This window comes from Lissotriton vulgaris, chromosome 11 (genome assembly GCF_964263255.1).
Source record: "Lissotriton vulgaris chromosome 11, aLisVul1.2, whole genome shotgun sequence".
In the NCBI taxonomy this organism is placed as follows: domain Eukaryota; kingdom Metazoa; phylum Chordata; class Amphibia; order Caudata; family Salamandridae; genus Lissotriton; species Lissotriton vulgaris.
Window position 1 is genome coordinate 108,654,541 of NC_141699.1, and position 16,644 is coordinate 108,671,184.

General features: G+C 45.3%; 1 protein-coding gene across 7 annotated transcripts in view; it reads right to left on the bottom strand.

Annotated features, from left to right (window-relative positions):
* DEPDC5 (DEP domain containing 5, GATOR1 subcomplex subunit) overlaps positions 1–16,644 on the bottom strand; it is a 592,834-nt gene that overhangs the window by 414,854 nt on the left and 161,336 nt on the right. For all 7 annotated transcript variants that reach the window (XM_086942813.1, XM_086942812.1, XM_086942810.1 and 4 more), the window contains exons 24-25: positions 7,455–7,567; positions 7,294–7,359 (exon numbers count right to left, since the gene is read on the bottom strand). In XM_086942813.1, coding sequence (XP_086798939.1) covers positions 7,294–7,359; positions 7,455–7,567 — 179 coding nt within the window. The remainder of the gene's footprint in view (positions 1–7,293; positions 7,360–7,454; positions 7,568–16,644) is intronic.

The window sequence follows — 16,644 nt, forward strand, 5'->3', positions numbered from 1 at the left end:
GAAGTATAACTCCCCAAGCGGCGTCGAGAGCAGAGCCCAGCGGCGACGCTCCGACGCCGGAATCGGGTCGAAGGAGGTATTGAGGACGGTGCCGCCCGAGGACGGTGCCGGAGGGGACACCTGTGGAACCGGTGCCCGTGAGGTCGTCAGGTCGACCGACGATGACCCAGGTCCAGAAGCGGATCCAGTGGGGCACTGCGGCGCCGTGGCCAAAGCACCCACTGGCATCGGAGTCGAAGCACCCGACCCGCTAGGGCTCCCGACGGGTCCACTGGGCCCGAAGGCGCCGCGTAACCCGCCGGAGGAGTGAGGGACCTCATGGCCATGAGGAAGCGCTCGATCTTCTCCGGCGTCGCTTGCTGCCCAGGGACCGGAGGGTATGGGGCAGGTCGCGACGCCCGCGACTCCGACGGAGCCGCGTGGGCGGTGTCACCCGAACCCCTGGCCGCATCGCACGAGCGTCGGGGGGAGTCGGAAGAGCGATGACGTCTCTTCGACTTCTTGTGCTTACCTGACGACGACTTCGACCCGGAGGAGTGATGTCGACTTCCGGAGCTATGATGGTTCCCCCCCTGCGACCGGTCCCTCGACCTCCGTCCGGACCGGGACCTCTAACGGCGCGGGGCCGACTGCCGGAGCTCGAGCTGCTTGCGAGACCGCTCCCGCCTAGCCTTCGAGGTTAAAGCCCGACAGTCAGAGCAGGTCTTGTCGTCATGATTGACGCCGTGACAGTGGAGGCACCGACGGTGAGGGTCGGTGACCGACAGCAGTCGGTCACAGTCCCCACAAGGCTTGAAACCTGGCATCCCTATCGGCAATGAACGGAGTCGAAGACTCGAAGAAATTATCAAAAAGATCTCAAAAAGTTAGTCAAAAAGTGACTACGGTACCACTTTTTCCGGATCTGAGCTGCTGGCACGGAAAAAAGAAGAACTGACGTCAGCACGCGGAGGCGTCGTCTAAGTACTCCGACAACGTCATCACGGCGCCCACGACGCCGACGACGGTCGCAGAGCTGCAGACGACGCCTACTGACGCGCAAGGGTACTGCTACGCAAACATTTCCTGATCCAGTCTGACGCCTGGGGATATTCTAAGGTAAGGAATCTAATACTAGCCTGTTTCTTTCAGATACAGGACTTAAGGGCCTTTGAAAAATCCAGGTTGACAAGTTTCCTCAGCAGACGATGACGGAGTGTTAACTGAAAATCAAAGTTGTGTTTTTAATAAAGATGAACTTGAATTCTGTAAATTTCTGTAACAGCAATAGGAATGAAAGAGTGAAGTGTTCTCAGTGTCACTCTGTTTTACGGAACACTAAATACGGATCCTTCAGGGAGATAGTTTGAGTCTCTACTTTCCATTTTATTGAGTAAGCCTTATGTGGTGTGTGTATTAAATATCCAAGGTTCAAGATCATGTGTGACAGGTAGAGAATTATGAATAAAGACTGTCAAAAGTATGTTTGAGTGCCTCACATTTCAACGCTTAAACAGAAGGGCAACCCAATTACCAATTGTGCGCTTGGGTGTTTTATATAACACTGAATTAAGCATACTTTATGGGAAACTACAAAGACTTATATTAGACAAATTCCAAACAACAAATCACAATATCAGATCAGTTTGTAAAACCATGGAAAGTTGGGATTAAGTGTTCTAGCCCTCAGCACGGACCAGAGATAATTTAAGAAAGTGGTTTCGCAATCAAAGTAGCTATATTGCCTCGAACTGATCAGCAGTGATAGCTGAGAGGTATTCTTTGCAGGAGACAAACGGAGAAATGTCATGAAAAGTCAAAATGTCATCTAATGTAGTATGTGAAGGGTTATTGTGATGTTGAAGAGCAAAGTCATTAGCTCTGAAGCAAGTTTCTAGTGTACTCTTTCCTTGCTGCACCCAAGGTCTAATTTTATTTCTAACAAGCCTGGGTGCCCACATGATCATTTTTAAGAAACCATCCTCTTTAATTCAGCAGCGGTAAAGAAAAAAGTATGGCAAATCATTCCTCCCGCTGAATGAGCCTACCTCGACCCTGAGAAGTTCCTGGAATAAGTTGTTGGAGATAACAATCAGGCCTGAAAACCAAATCTGTATCAGCCAGTATCTGGCAACAAACGCCTTCTCTGAATTGTTGGAAAATTTCCTTTTTAGAAAGTCCTGTGAATCAGGAGAGGAATTAGCCTGACAAATCTAAATGATCAGAAACTCTCCAGAATTTTCTCCTTCTAGCAGGTGAAATACAAACTGAGAATATCAGTGATTAACCCGTGGTGAAATGGGGAAACCCCCACTTGCTGAAGATGGACTGCAGAACAAATTATAAGCCAGCTCCTTGTCAGAAACATAGCACAGAGTGCTTAGAGTGCAGCCTAGATACTGTATTTTCAACCTAGGTTAAACCTACAAAATAGGTTATTCGCAAACACTGATTCACTAGCAGGACAAACTTTGTTCAGCATTGCTTGCTAAAATACAATATGGCTGCCATATTACTGGTGAGGATTCAGACAACTTTCCTCAGCAGAAGGGGAAGAAAAGACAACAGTCCCAGGAAGATCGTTCTTTGCTACTGGTAGTTTTATTTCCCGGGATAACCATAAGAGTTCACATCCTGGCAGTGAGCTCCCCATTCATAATGGGATCAGTTGTTTGTCAATGTTATTTGAGCTAAAGGTAACTGAAAGGTTTGTGATTTCAGAAGATCCTCCTCCTACATTCACCACGAGGGAGGAAGAGAGTCCACTGCATCTTCAAAAGTTAGACAGAGTAAATGGCCAGATGGAGTCATGTGGCCCATTTTGAAATTGGCAAAAATAACCTCATGAATGTGTGAGGCCTGAGGCGGAGCAGCCTGTAAAACCACATGTCAATCTCTGAAGTCTCAAAGTGCAGTGGTCGGTTGTTTAGACGTCTCAACTCTCTGGAGGAGCATACGACGTTCGCAGAGAAGTAGTGGAGGAAGGTTTTCTATAAACCTAGGTGTTGGCAAGGCAGAAGTTGACACGTCCTGATATTTATAAAGATAACCAATGAGGGTGGAACGCAAGTTGTGGAAAGTTTTCATAACCATTTGGATATTTATGGTTGATATTTCTAGAGACTACCCTCCTTTCAGCAGCCACTAAGGGGAATAGGTGAACCCTCTGATAAGCCACTACAAAGAGCACACGCATGAAAATATTTTGAGCAAGATTAAGGCCAAAAAGAAGATTGTTCTTGGTGGAGACATGAAAGTGTGTCTTGTGGATGTCTTCAGATGAAATCCAGACACCTTGGTAGACCACCTCCAGAATATGTGCTAGAATAGGCATGGGGAATATGTCCACAAGGAAAGTCAATTTAAGTCACACAGGTATAAAATAGGCTTGATGCCTTTCAGAGACCTGGAACTAGAGTGTAACAAAGGGCCCGCAGGCCCACTGGAGCAAGGAGGCCTCCGGCTCCTGGAGAGGGAGAGAGGAGGGTCTCAGCCATCTTCATCCAAAGCATCCATGCATTTTGCAAGAGGCCCCTCAATACTTTGCAGCCATGACTCCCTCAGGTTTCGTTATGCCCTTGATCCAGGGTAGAAGACCTGGCCCATCTGACCTGTAAACAATATGACGGCTAGAAGTAGACACCTCTGAATCTCATGTAGAATTTCTATTGATGATTTCTGCATTTTGGAAAGAGGAAGAAGTTTACTTCTCCTAAGAAGGCTGTCTGTACTCGCAGGTTTTTGAAGTCTGATCAACATACTGTCCTTACACTGCAGTAATGGAGTCCAGGAACTTAGCTGTCACCACTCCTGGCTTGCATTTCTCAAGGTCCTCTTCAGTGTCAACACTGCTTTACTTTGAAAATGTGAATCCATGATTTTACCCTGAATGCCTTTTTTGAAAGTGAAATGTCCTGAACCCATGTTAGCCTGCGATCATAGATTGATGCGTTCATAGTCCTGGCAATAGTGTCTTACTGCTCACTATGCTTGATGATTTGGAGCTGCTGTAATGAATGGTGTCTGTAATTCAAAATGAATTTCGCAGCATCCTCAAGTGGGAGGAACTTTAGAAACAGTTCAGTTCAGTGCTAGCCCATGTTTTAAGATTGCAACAGAACATCGGAAACGGCTGTTTCCAAGCATGCCGTTGCAACGCACACTCCACTACAACGCGTAGCCTTTACTATGCATTTTTTTCACTGCACATATACTTTTATCATGCATGCCTTTACAACAAATGTTATTGTAAAGGTATGTATGGTAAAGGCATATGTGTAATAGTAAAGGCATGTGCGTGGAAACAGCTGTGTTACTAGGCAATCCACGTCATTAGAGGAAACCGATCTTCTGCTTCCTCACAACGACGTACACAGCGCCTCAGACGAGCTGCCTGCACAAGGAGAAAGGTAAGTGGGCTTGAGCAGGGGGCTACTATTTCAGGGGTTTGGGTTAAAGAAGGGCTGGAGAAAGGGGGGAGTGTAGGGGTAGTATTTTAGGGTAGGGGAAGGACTCCCCTACCCTACTGGGGGGGGGGGAGGAGAGCGCAGTGCTAGTGGTTTAGGGAATGGGAAGGGTTGGTGGCCTGGGGAGGGGGGATTAGTGCAGGTGTAGGTTTTTAGGGCAAGGGTATATTATTTTCGTTTTGGAGGGTTGGGGGCCAGTGATGGGGTTTAGGGAAGGGGTCAGGGAACCTTTGCCACACATATGCCTTTAACATACATTCTTTTACAACGACATTCGTTGTAAAGGCATGTGCGGTAAAGGCATATTCGTTCAAATAACATGTGTGGTAAAGGTTTGTGTTGTAATGGCATTGGCGTTTTAACTAATGCGTGGTAAAGGCACGCATTACAACGGAGTGCTATTTATCGTCATACATCCCAGAATATCACCACATCAGACTTTGGCTGTCAGGGAAGATGTCAAAAGTACATGTAAATCTGTATTTGTAAAGCGCAAACTACTCACCCTTACGGGTCTCAAGGCGCTGGGGACCGTCGTTGAAATTAAGTGAGTTATTGCCCAGAGTCATATGGTGCTGAGCTGAGCTGTCGCCGGAGCCGGGGATCGAACCGTGAACCCTGTGCTCCGAAGTCAGCTGCCCTGGCCGCTGCACCACACCTTGTGAAAGAGACGTAGTCTACTAACCTTTCTTCCCTGAGCTCAATTGTGCTTCCGATACTTGTCTAACATTGAGGAAGGAGATGGATTTTTTCCTTTGCCCAATGTTGTTGTGAGTGACCCAGAATGCTTGTCATCAGTAGCCATCATTTTATGTATTACTTTTGAAAAAAGCTGCATTGCATGTTGTTGGTTCTGAACATGCCAAGCATCATATCATTTACAGATCCTTGGGCCTCTGAGATGGAGTCTCCCCTGATGCAGAAGGCTGCTCAAAAAGTTGAGAAACGTGGTTTGGAAAGTCAGATGCTTCAAGATGTATTATACGCAACCATTATCAAAGTCTCTGTTTCCTCTTGTGCCACATTAGATACAGAATCAACAGATAAGCCTGGTTTCTCTTTAGCAGCCGCTGCTCAAGTTATGTAATCTCTTTTCGATATCCTTGGTATAGAGAGGGACCACCGTGCTAAGTGTTGTTGGACAGACTAAGCACAATGGACATTTGTCGAGAATATAAAATGGGAGAGGAGTAGGAGGCAACTTAGGAGGAGTAAAAGGAGGCTAAGAAGAGCACAGATGATCTGATGAAAAGGTAGGTGATGGAGTATTAGAATACTCATAACAAGCAGAATAATATTCCTCATGCAACACTAAAAACTACTGTAAAGATATGAACTGTAGCCTTGAGCCAGAATCACCCAAAGGTATTTTTAAACGCTGAATCATTGCATCCTGTTGTATGAGGTAAAAATTCAACCACCAGAACTGAGTGGAGAGAAAACTCAGAGATCCAGGAATCAAATGCAGCGCCTAATTGATATTTTATTCTTCACTCTCCATTGTCCTTGTCCTTTTATTGTGGTGCATTCAATGAGCATCCAAAGAATGGCAAGGCACAGAAACGCATACCACTGGTTTTAACATTAATTTTCCTCTTACTTTTTGATTCTATATTTTTGTTGAACAAAGAGGTTTATTATATTTTAAAGTCCCTCAGCACCATATCCAGATAACATATAAAAAAGTGGAAATTCCACAGAGGGCAGCAAAACTCAGCCTTCCATGGATGAGAGTGGAATGCAGTAATGGTGCTTCAATCCGGCTCCCAATTGTGATGAACCCTAGGGTGTTCTGAGTATGTTTGCTGGTGTTCCGAGGCAGAAACAGTTATCAATGGTGCCATTTTAGCACCTTGTAAGGTATGAATAGGTTGTTTAGCAGCACTCCATGTTTTTCAGCTGGGCGCAATCCCAACAAGAGATATCCACTGGTGCATGTGCCCTGGAGAAGGGGTTTACCTCATGCCCTGGGACAGGAAGACACCCCTGATGGGTAAAAAATGTCTGGTTTCAACTTCCTTTTACCTAGGTGCAATCTGTCATGCCTTATCCCAAGGTTAGTTTTGTTTAGTACAGGAACCATCTTTGAACATCAGACGTCTTAAAATAGGTTTCTCACACAAAGGAAAGAAAATTGCACTATTGTTCCAAACAAGATACATAAGGTTTGGTTAGGATTTTTCACCAAGAACAAACTGCTACACTATAGGTCTTGCTTGAAGCCAGTCAGCCATCAACGGTGTAAGAGGAAGAGAAAGTTTTTTTTATATATATAAACCACCATAATTGTGAAAGACGAACTAAAAAAACACAGCTTTAAGATCAGTCAAAATTAAAATCAGTCAAAAAAGGAAGAGCATCAGGAGAAGACTTTTTGACGTCCTGCCAGCTGATAGGAATAACAGAACAGAGATGGAATATGAAGTTCATTTGGGGGCAGGTCGAGAGAGAATGTGAGGACTGGGCCTGTTTTCAAACGTTTTAGAGAGACAGCATCCTTTAGAGAAGATTATTTTTACCGCATTTACTACTATTTGGAAAGGAAGGAAAGACCAGACTGAAACACTACGTGGTCTCACAGTGACGCATTCTTTCACTGCTGTTTCATCACAATATTTACATACTTTGTATCCCACCAATATTATATATTATTATTCATACTTCCACTCATGCCCCGATCACTCTGTCCTCTCTTCTTTCCATACATATTTCCTACCTAAACTCGTGACTGTCTTCTGGACTAACTCTCTCTGTAGTCTTGTTAAATCTTCTCCTTAACTCTTCTTCTACTCTCCTTGAGCCTCACCCCTTACTCAGTCTCAGCACACCCACCTTCTTCCATACTTACTAGGTTCTGGAGAGCTAGACTGTGAGTTTGCATCTGTGTCCTTGTTCTGAGGTCCTTGGCTTATAGCTACGGAAACAAAATAAAAAATCTCACAGCTGCGTACACACAGCAGAAACAAGAATTTGTTTTACACTATTTCACCTGTGCTCATAATTTTATACCTGCATTACGGCTTCGACCTCCATTGCTTGCCAAACTGCTGGAATATTCCTCCATCCCACCAAGGCCTCCAAGGAAAGATATGTTGTCCCCCGGCTGCCGAGAAGCCACATGCCTGAGGAGAAGGTGCACCATCAATTACATCTAAGCAATGTCACCAGGACATAGAATCACATGTTGCCCTAGTAAACGGCAAGGTATACTCCAGCCACCTCTTCTTCCCATAAATATGCATGAGTATGGATGCAGTAAGCAACTGAATCATGGGGCCGGTTGATGTATTTGCTGTTTTGAGGTTCACAGTTTAAAACATAAAATGGTGTAATACTCTAGTATAATCCTTATTACCTGGATTGCTATGCTATGGTACGTTGATTTGTATAGTTCACTAATCAATCGAGAGGGTAACCAGGCGTTTCGGCAAGGTCTGTAGGTATGTGCTCTTAAGGTGCTTATATGAACAGCCAGGTGTTCTTGCAGAACTCAATAAGTGAGGAGGCGGCTCTGATGTATTGAAAGGAGGATTGCTGTTGGTAAGTCAGTCCCTTTTCCGAACATGAACTGAGTCAAAATCCTTCGCAACAATAGTTTCAATTTGTGAAGTTGCTGAGAGTTATTTAGCAGAGTATTGCAGATGATGCAGGGAATGGATGTTGGTGAAAAAAGTTAATCTCTGCAAGATTCTGCTGCTTCAGCACCATGATTCTTGGATGGTGAATTGTTTTTGTTTTACTCACAATGTTATTCTCTGCTTTTTCCAGAATCAAAGGAGTTGTGATGAATTAGCATGTGACACGTAAACAATGAGAATGTGATATTTGGGTCTCAGCTCTTAAGAGTGGCTGGACAAGAGAAATGGGAATCTTGGGAAAGGAGTTCGACAAAAAATGAAGATCATCAAATACAGATGTAGTTACCAGTGGCGGCTGGTGACATTTGAGAGTGGTGAGGGCGTAAAACAATTGTTGTACAGCACTGTTGCGCGCGGGCGTAGCAAGCAAGCCTGAACTACCTACAGGGGTTTGGGGGGGTTCTTACTCCAAGAAAATTTTGAAAAAAGAATGGGCAAATGATGCATTTTCAAGCACATTTGAGAAAACCGTTAGGTTAATAAAGCAATTGTGAATCTGTTCTAACAAAGACAGAGACTGGAAAAACTGTCTATTGCTTGTTCTGCTGACATCCTAATTACATGACCCACGCCCCTTTGGGAGACACCCCGGTTTTTTCATCCCATCTAAAGCCCTGGACACAGGTTCCCAGTCCATGAAAGTTTATGGGGCATAGTTTCTACTACTGCAGTGGTGCCGGGGCCCAAAGCTGTGAGGGGCCACCTCACTTCAAATATAGAACTTATACACTACCGAACAGCTGACCGTTGTTCCATTTCCAATGCTTGGATTTGAGCGGATGTCACTGGTGCAACACCACGGAGCAGGGGCATGCCAGCAAAATATATGCTTTCTGTGGAGTTCCACACAAATGCTTAGCCCTTGTAAAAACGTGTCCCATGACTGCTGGATGCGTAGTAAAATAGTGTAGTGATCGAGTTCGGTGGGCCGCCTCAGACGTGTGATACCTGGTACCACTGTACCAGCTGCACAGTCGATAGATACGCCCCTCATAGTGGTTTCATCCCCCTGGTACGTGTAGTAAAATCACAGTTGGCAGGCTGGCACTGCACCAGTTACGGTGAGCGTCTCACCGGCGCCTTCCGCCCCCTTTCCCCCACCCCTTCCTGTTCCATGCCTCCTGCTTTAAATGTGTATATGTGACATTGCTGTATGCACATAGGTAGGTACCGCCCCTCAGCCATCACTCAGTCTTCTCTGTTAGTCACACAGGCTTCTGTCTCTGTAAACCCCATCTGTAGACTGTAGGAGAAAGTGAAACTGATGCGTGTGGCCCATAAAACGGGTAACGTGAGCTCACGGTTTGGCAAGTCACGTCCTGCCCCCGTTCACTGTCAAAAAGTGCCGACTGGATGCCTCTTCTTTGTCTATCTTGCCCATAAATGTGTACTCTCTGTAGTCTTTGCTGGTCATACAACAGATACTAACCATACGTTCCATACTGTCTATAGGGATGACAAAATGAATCTTGGGAACTTTGCCCCTGTTACCGATTTTGTCTTCTAAACGGTTACATTTCATATAGGTACCCCAATATAGGTCCGGGTAACATCATAACCCTTCACCTACATTCTCTCTTATACTCAATACATAATGGTTTGAAGGACTGACCTTTTACCTAGTTACAATACTACACAGAATACATAGGGTTTTTCCCTGAACACTGGCCTCATAAATTATGCATGAGGATTCTTAGGTTCTTGGAATCACAGCAGGACCGTTAGCTCCTGCATAATAACTATGTATAAAGTTCATGCCCGACGTCATCCTAAGTCCGACACTGGCACAGCAAGGTAGAACCCCTAGGGATACTTTAGGGTATATAAACATCACATCTTGCTGAGATAGGGAGAGGAGAGCAGGACTTCCCGGCCGACACACTGACGCAAGTTGCTGAGGTCCCTGCATGCAGATACTCCAGCTCACAGTGGTCTGACATCCCTTGCGGGGTGTTCAGCTCGAGACCAGCACAGGGTCCCACAGTCTCACAACTATTCTCTCCTTGGTAAGAGGAGGTTGTAGTGGTATTGCGAGCTAGCTGGTACACAGGCTAACATATGTTGTCTAAACGTGCAGATCCTATATAGGTCTTATAGGAACTACACAACAAAACTGCTGTCTATTTTGAAGCATTTCTAAATTCTTAGCAGTCTTTGTGCCTTTATGGTAAGTAACTTTATTTATTTTCCAGCACTGTATTTATCATAGATTCAAATGCTTGAATTCATCTCCATTGTCAGACTGGGAACCCTTCAGTAGTAACATAGCAATGTACACCTTCACCCATTTACATTGCCTTACGGTAAACATTGTTTACCAAGTTTACAATACAATGCATGTCATTACAACACGGTCATTACAATGACCACGTTGTTGCATCGCATAGCATTACAACACAAGCTGTTACAACGGCTTGCTGTAGGGGGCAGAATGAGTTGGATTTAAAATCCCGCACGTTCCCTACTGTTGCACAGACTGGAGTTGGAATAGTAAATAATGCTATTCCAAAATCCAGCACCCCCTTACAGCAAGTCATTGTAATGGTATCCGATGTAACAACGCCGTTGTTGTAATGACCGTGGTGTAATGGCATGCGTTGTAAACGCATGCAATGTAACATTGCCTATTCTTGATTTACTTCCAAACTTTTCCTTCCTATCTAACTTAATATACATGACCCACACTTGTCTTTCCTTGGTATTTTCCAAAAGAGTCAGAGCCAACATCATTTCTCGATCCTTCAAGGTTTTCATCAAGAGGTGTTTGCATATCTCACACACAGCTGGTTTATGATGTGGCAACAAACATCTCGCGAACAACACAGTCTATTCTCCCATCAACGCAACTTTGCTTTCTTGAGCCTTCTGTTTTAAAACTTCCTTGCTTGCAAGTGACATATCTGTATTATTTTCTGTTTTGTCGCCGGCAACATGCTCCTCAGCGACGAGGACCTTGTCGACTGTTAATTTCTAATCATAAATGGGTATGACATTGTCAACGGTACCCTTATCATCGACAGCAATGACTTCAGTTAAGGTAGCTTTCTCGTTGACGGTGATAGCTTTCTTACCAGAAACGATCTCATCAACAGAATTCCCATCTTCAATGACGGTACTCTCATCTCTTACTCACTTACTCTGTATTTAGATGTTGTTAACGAGCCCGTCAACTACATACCTTGAGCACGTTATTTCTTGCTCGTCGTCAATTCTTTAGTGGACTATATTTTATCATGCACAGTCTTAGACATAACCTGTTTTTTTAACCCCTTTGAAGCTTGTGACGGAACCATTCCGTCATCAGTCACGGCTGAGCTGTGCTGATGACGGAATGGTTCCGTCATGACCACACCCTGTTCTGGAATGTCCAGCACAGGGGGGGAATTCAATCAGCAGCCAAGGTGTTAACTGGTGCCTCCATTACCAGTGGCACATTTATTTTGCTTGCGCTTCCCCTTCCTCGCTCAACTCTCCATTGTAATGAGGCTGACCAGAAGTCTGAGACTTAAAGGTAGGGTTGTTTCTCCAGCTTGGAAGTCACTTTCCTTGACTCCCCTTTACAATTTCCGCTCAGCTCACCTTAATGTATTGAGAATTCTCTTTCCTCGGTTTTCTACAAAATAGCCTGTCAGAAGTCGGAAAGTCTTGACCGACTTCTTCCTCTGCCTTCCCCCTTGAACCCCCCTTTTTTGTCTCCCCAGCCGCCCTCTGAAGCTGACCTCGAGTGGCCTCCGTGTTACTGGCCATTTAACTGGGAACAGGAACCAGTCTTCCATCCGGCCTTGGAGGCAGGGCCTAGAGTGACGACACAAGTCAAAACACCGGCAGCCAATGAAGACGGGTGCGAGGGGAAGCAGGAAGCATCAGCTGGTGCGGATCCAGAAGCCGAGACCGCAGGACCTGAGCCGTGCTGCAAGACGCCGGAGACCGAAGACGCCCTTCAGAGACCCCCGGAGCCCAACATCGCTTTTCGCCCGCCATGTCCACGGAGGAATGTGGCTCCAACAGGTGCGTTCACGACTCCTGGGTCCCGGAAAGAGGGAGGATCTCTGTGTGCGGGTGGAGAAGGTGGGGAGTCCTCGGGGTAGCTCGCTCTTGGTTATTCCCGGTGTCGGTCTTCTCCCTCCTCCGCACGCCCCTAGAATCGCTGGGTGATCCCTCACAACCCTTCCCAAGCCTTATAAACCTTGTGCCTGAAACTAAAGGCCCCTATTCTTTTGTTTTGTTCATTTCCTCCCCCACCCCCGATACACCACTGGATGCCGGAGACGCCGAGGGACAAGCCGTTTGCTGTAATCCTTGACGCCAGTCGAAACTCTCGCCGGAAGGAGAAGGAAGAATCCTAGCTACGCTCTCCAGGAACAGACATTGTTTGGTTCATTCTCCAATTTGCCTGTGACATTAACAGACCGGGACTTCCAATAAAGCACTTGTTTTCCCATTGGCTGTTTACATCCTCCTCCTTGCCCCGTGAAATAGCCAGAGCCAATCACCTTACTTGCTCCTTCAAGGACGTCATGGATAGGTTTATGAATATCCCACACTCTGCTATACTGTGTGGATACAAACAATATAAACACTGTGTGATATTCTTCTTTCCACAGCTTTACACATCCGTGATAAAGATGTCCTATTTTGAGCATCAGCCATTATCTTAGCCTGCTGTGCTCTTTTGACAATATCTGACAAAAAAACTCCTTTCTCAGATGAGCTGTCAAAGGGTTCCTCATACTGAACATGTGTTAGAAAATCTAACAGTTGGAAGCCGCAGGGAGGGGATCAGCTGGGTGAGGTGGTTTCTGATTGGCAGGAGTTTGGGTCATGTATTATAAGGTAGATTGGAGGGAAAGGTTTGAAAGTAAGACAAGGGACATGGGTGAAGGTGTACATCGCTATGTTGTGAGCGAAGGGTTCCCAGTCTGACGACAGGGATGAATTCAAGCATGTGAATCAATGAAAGATCCAATGCAGGAGAATCAGACTTTTCGCAGGACCAGCCCCATAACTTGGATAAGGATCAGGCTTGTGACTTGGAATATGACCTCTTCCTATGTTCAGTGATGCAGAGGTTCACATCCCAGTTTCGATTCGCCTTCGCATGCATGAGGGCACATTTGTTGTACGACTTGGAGTCATGACTGAGGCCCAGGCACGAAAGGCATACCTCATGCAAATCTGTAACTAACATCTACTTCGTGCAGTCTCATCACAGCTTGACGACTGTCGTATTGGTGGAGACATAATTCCCTAGTCCACTGATGAAATGATAAGCACCAGGTGAGGATTAATCAGTTAGAACTATTCATCGGAAAGGCCAGGTCCCCAGAGGTTGGCCTACGTAGTCTAACCTCTGCAGGACTGACTGAAGGAGCGGAGCATGGCTTCGTCCAGTCATTAGTGTGTCTCTTACAGCCTCATTCATTGACTGCAAGGGCTCAAATAGAATGGACAGTGGCTAAAAGCTCTCAGTGTAGGCAACTGTAAATTAAGAACTTGTGCAGCCATGAAGGCAACCAAAGCAAAGGAGGCACTTTGCTGTGTAGGCTGACCTGGTGGAGATTCTAATTCAGTCTTGTGAGAAGTGTCCAACTCACTTGCATTTTGGAAGTCCATATACAATCCAGAACCAGTACAGTGAGGAGGGAACAAGTTGTTTGCCTTCTCTTCTTCGTCATGTGGTATGTTCAAAGCACTTGAACTGCACCTGATCTGGAGCCAAACAGGGCATCTACATATTTACGGTACTGGCCTTGAGGGAGACGATAGGGATCTCTTACCAATGTTGGGGGCTCCGCTTTGGTGATCTCTTAGCACAACATAGGTCTGGAACGGGTTGATGTAAGCTCTGATTGAAGATCAGGTTTGAGACAGGATCCAGCATGGATGCCAAAAGAGTAAGAGTTGGCACAAGCCAAGTCAAGATGGGTGTGGCCTCATGGAGTATAGCTCTAGTAGGGAGCTGAAAGGAGGCCCAGAGTGGTCAGTCATTTTCAGGGAAGAACTCGTTGGCAGAAATGCGACTGGTGGACATGGTGACTCCGAGGAGACCAAATGAGCTCCATAAGGAGCTAGTATCTCCTTAAAAGTTTGAATCTTGGATTCTTTAAAGGCCTCTATATGCTGCCAGGTAAACAACGGCCTGGGAAACTCAGGGTGCACTGGTACAAGTCTAGGAATGGGCTTGGATTTGGAAGACACAAGTGGAGTTAGGCCTTTGGAGTATTGCTGCATTCTTCTCCAATGATCTGGAGTGGTTAGAGGGGGTTGACTGCAGATAGAGGCCTTTTTCCGCTTGTGACACAGCCGTCATTTGCAGCAGAAACGACCCGCCACTTGGAGCCGGATCAGGACTTTGAACGTGCCTTCTTGTGTTTCATGAAGTAGAGTTGCGCTTTGTTCTCCTTGATCGTCTTTGGGTACATCAGGGAGCACTTGTCGCATGACTTCGAATCGTGACCAGAATCAAAACACCACAAACAAATGTCATCCAGATTCAGGACCATGACATGTGCATCCGCAGCACGGTCTGAGATCTGTTGCTAAGGGACGGAACATCTTCTCTGGCAGATTGTCTTCTTTGAAATTTGGTGTCAGAAATCAATAAAGTTGGGAAATGAGCTTGATAGCTGTGTTAAAGGATGCAGAAAGAAAGGAACTGACATCAACATGCATGGGTAGCTGCTTTTTATGGCTCTGAACTGTTATTTATGAGGCAGCGCAATGCTGGCTCCACCTGCCAGGACACAGAAGCAGCTGCAGTTAAAAAAATCATGTTTAGTCTAGCACCTGGGACTAAGCTAAAGGTAAGAAATCTGGGGTTAGATGCAGTCATCAATCAGATTGGCACACCCTCAATTTAGAAGATCAAAAGAGGTCTTATAAAATGTATCTAAGAATCTATCACACAAGATATATGACAGGAATGAATGGAGGGGACCTTAAGACAAGAGGTAACAGTTGCATACCTGAAGATTTATACGGAAAATTGGGGTATTGTAAGATAGACCTCTTGAAATTAGAAGTGAGCAGGTTATTTACCCAGCAACAACTGGCTGCTATACAAAAATAGTAAAATTCCGGGGTCGGTGTCATTGCTGTATCCCACACACTGCTCAGTTATGACCACGGAAGAGATGTCTCTTCAAGACAACATAGAAAGGCTTTCTATTTTTGCCTCCCTTTCTCAAAAATAGGAATAGAAATAACTGTGAACTGTCTTAAACACAGAGGTTTAGATTACGTAAGATATTCAGAAGAAGTATCACCGGTTATTCAGCTGTGATGCATTTGAGTCATAAACTGTGTATTGTAAAGAAGTGTAAAGATAAATGAAAATGAAGGTAAATGCTGTTAGCATCAGATAGTTTGGGGGCATTTGACTCTTTTACAGTGAAGGGTGTAAAACAAATATTTTGAAACAATTAGATATCCTGCTTTCTGGTCCTGAAAACTCTCAAGAAAGTCCGCCCTTTCCTACCCCCTGAGCACCAGAAATCTGTGGTCTTTGCACTAGTCATATCGAGGTTAGACTATTGCAACGCCCTGTATGTGGGAGCTCAGTAAGGTGTCCTAATGAGACTGCAGATTCTACAAAATGCAGTGGTCTGTGCTCTTACTAAGACAAAAAAGTTTGATCACGTCTCCAAAGACAGGGAAAACCTGCACTGGCTCCCTGTCAAAAAGAGGGTGGCTTCTAAGGTCCTCTGCCTTGCACACCAACCTCTCCATCATCAGGGCCCAGAGGTTCTCAGAAAGAAAATCTCTTGGTACACACCAAGAGTGTTGTGGTCACCTTCGTCTAATAAGGTACAGGTACCAGCTATAAGGAAAGTGTCCTGGGTGTTGGGGGGGAGGGGGATGAGGGGGGGGGGCTGAAGGCTGGTTTATAACACCTCTAAGCTATGGAACCAAGGGCCAGCTGTAGGTAACTTCCATTTGGCGAGTCCTTAATAGCGATTTTTACCGAATCGCTATTAAGGAATGGCTAAATATTAGCGATTCCTTAACATTCCTTAATAACGAATCAGTAATTGAGATTTGTTATTAAGGAATACCTAGCCATTCATTCCTATGGGCTAGCAGGCCCATAGGAATGAATGGGAAGAGATTCACTATTAGCGATTCGGTATTAAAGAATCGCTAATAGCAGGAGCTATTTCAAGGGTGCCAGGGTGTCCAAAAGACACCCTGTTACACCCCTGAAATGTACATGTGTGCACATGTGGCGCACATACATGCCCTAAGCGGTACAAAAGGGGGTGGTGATGGACGGAGCATGGATGTGTGCCACATGGCACATTTAAAAAAGCAAAAAAGTGCTTTTTAAAGGAAATCGCTACTTACCACCAACTTGAAGTTCGTGGTAATTAGCGATTCCTTAAGGCTGAAGTGCACTATTTTTAGTGCTACTTACATTGCATTTGAGGAATCGGTATTTCCGATTCCTTAAATGCAAGAGCAAAATAAGGAATAGCTATTTTGCGATTAATTTTTTTGCAAGTAGGTTTTAGCTCACCTACATTGCACTCAGCCAAATACCAGTCAGTAACGCAGAAATTCTG